The sequence below is a fragment of the Xyrauchen texanus genome, chromosome 11 (assembly GCF_025860055.1).
Source record: "Xyrauchen texanus isolate HMW12.3.18 chromosome 11, RBS_HiC_50CHRs, whole genome shotgun sequence".
Classification (NCBI taxonomy): Eukaryota; Metazoa; Chordata; class Actinopteri; order Cypriniformes; family Catostomidae; genus Xyrauchen; species Xyrauchen texanus.
The window spans coordinates 46,061,369-46,070,594 of NC_068286.1; the positions used below are offsets into that span (position 1 = coordinate 46,061,369).

Here is a 9,226-nt window from a genome sequence, read left to right on the forward strand (position 1 = left end):
GGGGACACATCACCTAAATTGGAGAGAAATAAAGATTAAAGGTTAAGTGCCTAATCTATCTTATCTAGCAGTACAGAATCAGGTATGATTTTAAATAAACTAGTCATTCTCCATGAAATAGTATTGCATGTTACATAAATAACTGACAAATGGCACAGAAATGTACAGTTAACATTCGTCATATAAGTCAACAACAAAAGCTTTTTCTTACCATCATTCAGAACAGCTGCAGCCTCCTAGATCGACTGGGGTATTTTTCTAAGCACATCACCTTTAAGGGCTCTTCCTCACCTAGGTCACTCGGCAGCACTTAATAGGGTTTGTCGCCCGGGTGTGCAAGTTGTATCAGGCGGTGCCAGAGAGGTTGTAGGTCATCGGTAGGTGGTGTTGTTTGATAGCTTAATCGATGAGCATCTTGCATAGTGGTGGTTTGGGCTTTATTTAGCCAATTTCTTATATCCATAATAAGAATTATTCATCGTGCAACATGGATGATGAATATTTGAATGCTACTGTAAAACCCAGTCTCACAAAGTTAACGAGTTTCCTGAGCGGGACGCACCTAACAGTCAAGTGGAAAAATTAAAGAGATACGCACACTTATGCCCATCACGCTTGCAAACTGATGAGGACACGTATCAAATGGCATTATATATGGATAACAAGTGGATATCGGAGACATGGAAGCATGAACTATTGAGAGGCTCCACGAGCTGCCATTGCTGTAAAAAAAAACGTTCCATTGGAGTCAATGGAGTTGTCGAAACTCTCTCTCTCTATATGGCTCTGGTGTTGGCAGGGGCGGATCTACCGGGGTGGCATAGGGTGGCAAATTAAGATTCGGATCGGATTTGAAAGATATGAAAGTGTGTGCATCTGTCTGTGTGTCTATTGGCGGCGAAATCTGGTTTGCATATACGCTATTAATAATTTCATCTGAGGGTGCTTTTACATTTGTTTGAGGGTGCTTAGCATGCTCAAGCACCCCCGTAGAACCGGGCCTGACTGTCCCTGTAATAAGTGCACTGTAAGTCACTTTGGATAAAAGCGTCTGCCAAATGCATAAATGTAAATTATAGACCTAATTTGCATTTCCATCCGCTATATCGGTAAACATTTTGATGCAAAAAACCCTTGGATGGAAACAGTTAAAGATAACACTTCAACTGAGAACACGACTGATTGGTCTAGTGGTACATTTTTACCTCTAGTTTTTAGAGGTTCCAGGTAATAATTCGCCCAAATGTTTCTTTTTCTTTGAATAAACCAGTATTGCATTTGTACACCAGTGAATGGGTTAATTTTACACTTTAAAAATTAAATGCAATAAAAGATGGAGGAAGATGAGAGTAGCAGAAACACAGACACATTTATTGACAGTTCTGTATTTGAAAAAACAGCGAACTCTGAAGTTCAGACACCGACAACCACAAACTCTCTGCTCCAGCAGCAGGAACCTGGAAACCAGAGCACAGGTGAACCCATGAACCCAGCCTAGGAACACACGCCCTCCATTAATAATCAGCTCACCTGGTTACCCAACACCCAGGAGCGGATCTAGAAAAATATTTATGGGGTGGCGAGAGGGGGGGCAGGAATTTTTGAGGGGTGGCAACATATGTCAGATTTATATATACTTAATTTAATCACGTTTATCACAGTTTGATGAGAAATAGTATGTACACACTAAAAATGGGCACAGGCTGCCATTTACAAACTCATACAGACAAACTTAATCTCATGCAATCAATGTCTTGCATTTGAGGTTTCATGTGAAACAGTTCATATTAGGAATAAGTGACCATACAACGTGATCTCACTTAATAGGAGATAGAAGTATGATTGAAGTAAGGGCATTATTACCGGAACGGCATTAAGGTAAGACACAGGCGATGACAGGCAGATGTGTGAGAGGGGAAGCAAACGCATGCAGCATTTGTACAAGAAGAAACTACTTACACAAAGAAAAACTTACACATGAAGATCTATGGATTGAGCTGTACTAAAGCGAGCATAAATACACTGTGGAAATAAATAGGTCACGGCACTCAAACGAGGTACTGGACATCGCTTTAATTGTTTACTCAGAACACACATTTTTCCAAACTGATCAGTCTCTTGCCGCTCTGGCGCCATCTCGTCCTGCATTCAGTGCAGTCGGATATTGGAGATTTGCGCTCGTAAATTGTCAAATTGGTCATAACTTTTAATTCTTTGCTGCCAACTGGGGTGGCAGCAGGGTGGCAAGGTATTCTTTTAGGGTGGCATTTGCCACCCTGTGCACCCCGGTAGATCCGCCCCTGCCAACACCAGAGCCATATAGAGAGAGAGTTTCGACAACTCCATTGACTCCAATGGAACGGTTTTTTTTTTACAGCAATGGCGGCTCGTGGAGCCTCTCAATAGTTCCCGGAAGTAGCAGCAAACACCGTAGAGATGCATCAGAACAAACCGTTTGCGACGAACTTTTAAAAGGTGAGACGTTTAAAGAATAATATTATCTTATTCTGTATATTATCAGTACATCTAAATAAAAATAACTTGTAAATTAAAACCTTATAGTTGAGTATTACTCATTAAATTAGGAGATAAGGGATGTTATCGGATAACTAACAGATTAGGCAAGGATTGGAGCTGGATAAAGTTAGTAACGAACACCCTATTAATTGTAAAATCTTTGCAAATACCTCACACATTTTTTTTGTTGTTGTAATTTTTATTTATATTTAGATTGCTCCTGCTGACTTGAGCCAACCATTTTTTTCTCCTCTCCATGTCAGTGGGGAAGTCATACATTCACACACCTTTCTCTGAGCGATTGGAGCATCCCCATGCAGCACTGCAAACCATGGTGAAGACTATGCAACGACAACATGAAAGAAAGGACACATACAAAATGCTTGGCATGCTATTTAATTTATTAGAAATGTATTCATGAATTGCTGTAAATAGTTATTGCATTTATTTGAATAAAAATACAAAAAAGTAATATCGTAATATGTTATTACAATTTAAAATAACTGTTTTCTATTTTAATGTATTTTAAAATGTAATTTACTCCTGTGATGCCAAGCTGAATTTTTAGCCTCATTACTTTTGAACGGCAGTTTATATACGAGTATGCTTAAGTTGTTTTAAAGCTGAATATATTGTGTATATGAATAAGTATTGTAAGAATTATATATTAGATATATAATATTTATAATACATAAATAATTATATTACTATATATAGAATTGTAAGAATTGTAAACAATAAGCTTCATTTCACTAAATTTTACATTTCCGTAACTGCTGCTAATAGTTAATAGTTCATTGACCCATTGTGCGGTGCGAGCTGGAAATCACCTGTCACCAGCCTGTCTCTGTAAAAAGTCATAAATATGAAAAGTCATAAATATGACATTAGTGACCATGAGATTTGTGAAAACAATGAACATGAGGTAACATAAAAACGCAACAGAAACCCTAGCCTGAAATAAGTTGAGGCAAATAACGGTAAGCGAACACTAATCCTCAAATATTAGCTGATTTGATCTTTAAAAAACAACATCGCTGTAACGACATACTCATGCTACATACATATGTCGGTGCGTTACATAAATATATAAAATAAATGCATTTATTGACTACTAATTACCAGAAATCGCAGTTCTGTCACTCTACTCTAACAGTTTGGAATGACCGCCAAAGCACTTCCTGGAACTATCTGAAGTCTACGTGAATCACGTGACGATCAAGCATTTAGAACTTCCGTTGTCGCAACTGGCTCTGCCCAACACCTGAGAGCGATTAAGAGAGAGGGAGAAAAAGACAGCACACACGCTCATGTAAACACACAAACAATATTTAGCTTTTTTTCCCCACTGTAAAACAACACGAGCTGCGGAAAAACTGCTGCCACCAAACGACACTGATAACATCCACTTGTAAAAAGAAATGTCTGTGCGCCGTGGTCAATCAACGAGGTGCAGACGGTCCACTCGTTAGCGATGAATGAAACAAAAAAGTCTCAGGAAGTGTCTCAGCTGTTGGCCGGACCACCGGACCTCCCAACAGTGTAGGGAAAAGTTAAAAACAAACTTAAGTGACTAGAGAACCATCAAGGAAACATAGAAGTGGTTCGACCAAATGGGCGCTGTCTAAACCGGCGAGCAATGGGAGGGAGAGTGCGCTGGACTGGCGTTGATCCACGATGGAGGATGGTACGTTTAGTTACATTAAGTCGAAACTCTGCTTGAAAGCTGCACTTCATTTAGTTGACCAGCTACTGGAAGCTTCTAAAACAGGGGTGCCCACACTTTTTTGTGTGATGATCTACTTTTAAATGACCAACTCAATAAGATCTACCAACTAAAAAAAACACAGTTTCATTTAAAAAAAAAAAGAAAATGCTTGTTGGGACTACTGCATGTATCCCTACAAGGAATTCATCTTCTAATTAATAAAAAAAATATATAATAATGTTCAATCTTGATATCATTCAGTTTTAAAACTAAACCCAAAACACCTACAGCACAATAGATTACAATAGTCAGGGCATTTCCCTTACTGTACGTTCACACCAGAAGCGGCGAGAGCGTCAAAATTCGCTCTGGCTGCCCTGCCTTCGACGCTCAAGGACGCTCGTGGACGCTCTGACGTAGTTGAAATAGGCGGCAACGTTTGTTCAGAATGCTTTGTTTTGTAAGCTATATTCAAAGGGGCCGCAATTTAAACATCCAGACATGTCGACCATTTAATTTTTGCCGACCGATCACAAGTAGCGTATATCCTCATGAACTCTTTAAAATGTGAAAATAAGAAATCGATCGATGGCAGTAAGTAATTAAAATTATAGTTGTTTGTTATACAAATAAAATACATTTGTAATAATAACTGTGGTCTTGGTCATATATTACAGGGAAACCCGTCACGGCAATAATTCGTTTCTCCTCCATTTTATCTTCGGAACGAATGTTTGGTGGGAACCAAAGTTCCCACGGTTATGTTCTCTAGACTTCACTAGAGCGGAGCTCCTCTCCAATAGGTTGCCACCAAACCGCGTCACAGCTCATTACCAATAATGTTGACTGCACTTGAACTTCCATCTGACGCCCACGCTGCCCAAGACTCGCCGCGCCGCTTCTCGCCGCCAAGAGACGCTGGCTGTCATTGAAAATGAATGACTTCCGGTCGATTTGACGCTCTCGCCGCCTCTGGTGTGAACGCACGGTTACTCTGATGACGAGTAAATATTGACCAGGCCAGGTTTTGTTTTTTCAGTTGCCATGACAACTAGGTTTGCGCATACGCGCCTTCCAAGGACTTCTGAGAACAGCGCGCGAAATTGCGATACTACTGCCCGCAAACCTAGTTGTCATGGCAACTGAATAAACAAAACCTGGCCTGGTCAATATTTACTCGTCAAGTGCAAGTCAGACAGAAACTAAAAGAAGGAAAGACATTATATTTATTTGTATTAAAATTTAACGAAAGTACATTTAAATTTTGTGCGATCTACCAGCATTGCCTTTGCGATCGACGTATTGGGCACCCCTGTTCTAAAACATCCAGACCAATTTAACTGTTACACTTGTGTAAAATCACCATGCAACAACTGCTTTATGCAGCACAATGAGCTAGCAGCTAACAGCTAGCGCTCGTGTTATTGTTTTGGTCAGTTTGTGTCGTGTTTAAGACGATGTCACGGCAGTAGAGGCTGCGCAACTATGACAATCATCCTATAATCCCACCCACATTGAGGGACACTAAACTGGAGTGGAAAAGAAAGCTCAGAAAAGTGAGTAGAGGCGAGTCGAACCGTAACGTGCAAGTGGAAAAGTGCCATGACTGATTCAACTACTGGCTCTAGAGAGAGCGTGGGGGGTAGACAACACGAAAAGGGTGTACTACTCTAAATTGTGGTGACCTTACCAATCACAACGGCTACCAATCAAGTTTTTTAAACTGGGATTAGCCACTCATGGTAAGGAACTACAGCCTGATGTTGGATACGCTGGAGCTGGTGTCATGCCATTGTCAACACCTTTCTCCATCAAGGAGTTCAGGAGACAACAGCACATGCGGAATTTCAAATGTAAGGGTGTCCAGAGATTCCAACATCCAATGCATCCTTTCAATACACCCTGCTTTGGAGCCATGCCAGGTTGTTAGCAGGGCAGAGGCTAACCCAGTTGGTAACCTTCGCAATGAAACCCCCAGTGCCATTTTAATTGTCTGTGACATTTCAGGGCCTTGGTTGAAGATTTAACGGTGGAGAAAGCTACAAACCCAAAGTCCACGATGCGACCATTCTACATAATCACAGTGACACTCAATTGTTCCGAGTGGAGACGGGAGTGTGCAGCGCTGGCCAGTGGCCAAGCCGTAGGGCAGATTGGAGATGTTGAGGTGTACACCCAAGATGCGAGATTAATTCTTCTTTCAGCCTGATGCACCTCATTCAATTTGTAGAGCCTCAAAGCATGCACAGTGAACAAAACCATAGATCTTTTGGTCTGTTCAGTTCAGAACGAGTCCTCTTCATCAAAAGTAGTGCCTGACACACTGCTGCGTCTGATCTGCAAGGATCTTCTGGCTGATGTTCTGGTTATCGGCTAATGTGGAGGATTTGAGTTTTTTTTCACAGGTATCTGAACAAGTTGCTGGAGTCTGCACATTTTCGCCTACCTGGAAAAAGTCAAATATGTCTGCTGATGCTTTGAGTGCCAACAACTTATTTGTGGCAAGATCACAATTTTGCATTTCAAACCGTTTCCTCTATGCAGGCATTTCTGTTTTAGCACGAAAAATCCAGCTTCTTCTCAGGTGGAGAGATGAGACCAATACCAGCAGGTATCCTCCTTACGTTGCCGAGTCTTATGATGCCCAAACGTCATACCCTTCTATGAATGTGTGTGTGTGTGTGTGTGTGTGTGTGTGTGCGGACGCTGCAGAGTTTGAACTGAGCAGTGAATTTCTACAATGGCATCTGCGTTTGAATGATGCTGCATCCATGCCTGTGAAAGTCCAATATGACTTAGATACCTATTAAATGACAGCGCACACCTGTAAGTACAATTCATTTATTTTGGGGTAATCACACCTTTCATTTAGGTTATTGTTTTTTTAATTTTCTCCCCAATGTGGAACGCCCAATTCCCAATGTGCTCCAAGTCCTCGTGGTGGCATAGTGACTTGCTTCAAACTGGGTGGTGGAGGATGAATCTCAGTTGCCTCCGCGTCTGAGACTGTCAATCCGCGTATTTAATCACGTGGCTTGTTGAGCGCGTTACCGTGGAGACGTAGCACGTGTGGAGGCTTCACACTATTCTCCGCGGCATCCACGCACAACTCCCACGCCCCACTGAGAGCGAGAACCATATTATAGCGACCACGAGGAGGTTACCCCATGTGACTCTAACCTCCCTAGCAACCGGGCCAATTTGGTTGCTAAGGAGACCTGGCTGGAGTCACTCAGCACGCCCTGGATTCAAACTCACAACTCCAGGGGTGATATTAATTTAGGCTATTGTTAAAAGCAATGCAGCATTTCTAATATCAAACAATAGCACAATAATTTAATGTTGGTTAATGTAACAAAGGCTACAGAAAAATAATATTATAAAATAATAATGCAACTTTTTTTCTTGGTATAAAATGCCATTTTATTGAGTTCATCACACATGTCATAAGACGCTCATTCCAAACTGATGCCATAGAGCTCATTAATTACATGATATAACAATAATGATAGCATTAACTATGAAAGAAAGAAAGAAAGAAAGAAATTAGTCAGTGTCAAGAGTAACACAGAGGTTGCTTCACCCAAGGAAGAAATGTTTCTTTTGTCGTTTCACAGACCCCTGCTTGCCCTGAGTGTAATCTATGGGATTATACTTTGAGCTGGTTGTGTTGAAGATCTAATATAATGATATTCTTTAAAGGCGAGTTTCAGCTTTGATCTCAGCCTAACAGATCTCCATTATAACATCAGGCTTGGCCCTCGTTCATCTCTACATTTAGGATAAAAGCACATTTGGTGAAAATTCAAAACGCTGTTTGATGACACTTCAAAACGGATATGGGATTAATATTTTCTCCTCTCTCTTTTCACTAGCATTTCCTCCATGTGTTGCCTGAATGCTTGATAGATATGCAGCTCACAAAAAACCAACAGAAAAGATATGAAAAGACACCCCGAATAACCTTTTTCCAACCAAGAGGTTAATTAACACCAATTCTAAATGACTCTCATTCAAATGTAGACTCCACCCCCTTCAGTTTACAAAGTGACATCATCACATAAGATCCATTCACATTTAAACAAACACCGAAAAAACGCCAAAAATGCTCTGGGCGAAGACATGTTTCTATTAATAAAGTGAGTATTTGAAGCTTGGCATGTCTTCAAAAAAGCTAATCTAACTCTATGAATATAATTGAATGAAGAGGACGCTCGGGACAGTTCTACGTACAGTAGCAGAGCAGCTTATTTCTCCAAAAATAGAGGCAGCTTTCTGTTAGCTTACAGAACTGTTTCAAGGAGCCATTAAAACTTCAAAACATCATGATTAGAGGCATCCTGTCAAAACAATCACAGCAACTGAATCAAATCAAATCAAATCAATGACCCACCCGAAAAGTACACAAGAAACCTATTCAAGGGACACTCGATGTAAATCATTTAGCCATTGACCGCTCGGCGCCGTCTCTTTCACTGGAGTCGAGATGAAAATAGACTTTTCCAGCTAAAAATAGATTTCTTTTTTTTTTCTTTCTGTCAAATATTAGTTATATTACCTCGCCCCAAGGATTAATTTAATATGAAATTCCAAAGATCTACAAAATATATCAACGAACCATCTTTAAAAAATAGTTTTGCTTCTTTAAATATGTAGAATACATTCATGACTATTGGTATTAGTGCCTTTTTGAAATGTGGCAGAGTGGCTCTGCCTGTGCCATTGCCATGGTTGCTGTGTGCCCTCTGTTGTCGCCGGGTCAGTATCTAGTTTGATATTCATGGTGCCATCTGTTGAAGTCATTGTAGAAGAGAACAATGCTGCCGGATGCCATTCCAGTGACGATGCATCTACACAGGGGACAAAAGGATATTAGATTACATTTACGCATTAAGCAGAATGTTTCTGAAAAGCAAATTAATGCATTAAATCTCTGAATCTGATCACCTACAAATGTTGTTTGGATTGTCCATGGAAAATCGGATTGCACGTGTTTTACAT

The 9,226-nt window shown here is 40.5% G+C and overlaps 1 protein-coding gene across 3 annotated transcripts in view; it reads right to left on the minus strand.

Annotated features, from left to right (window-relative positions):
• Positions 1 to 7,633: 7,633 nt before the first annotated feature.
• Positions 7,634 to 9,226, minus strand: part of lrba (LPS responsive beige-like anchor protein) — a 333,604-nt gene continuing 332,011 nt past the window's right edge. For all 3 annotated transcript variants that reach the window (XM_052138116.1, XM_052138115.1, XM_052138114.1), the window contains exon 56: positions 7,634 to 9,075. In XM_052138116.1, coding sequence (XP_051994076.1) covers positions 8,985 to 9,075 — 91 coding nt within the window. In that variant the 3' untranslated portion in view covers positions 7,634 to 8,984. The remainder of the gene's footprint in view (positions 9,076 to 9,226) is intronic.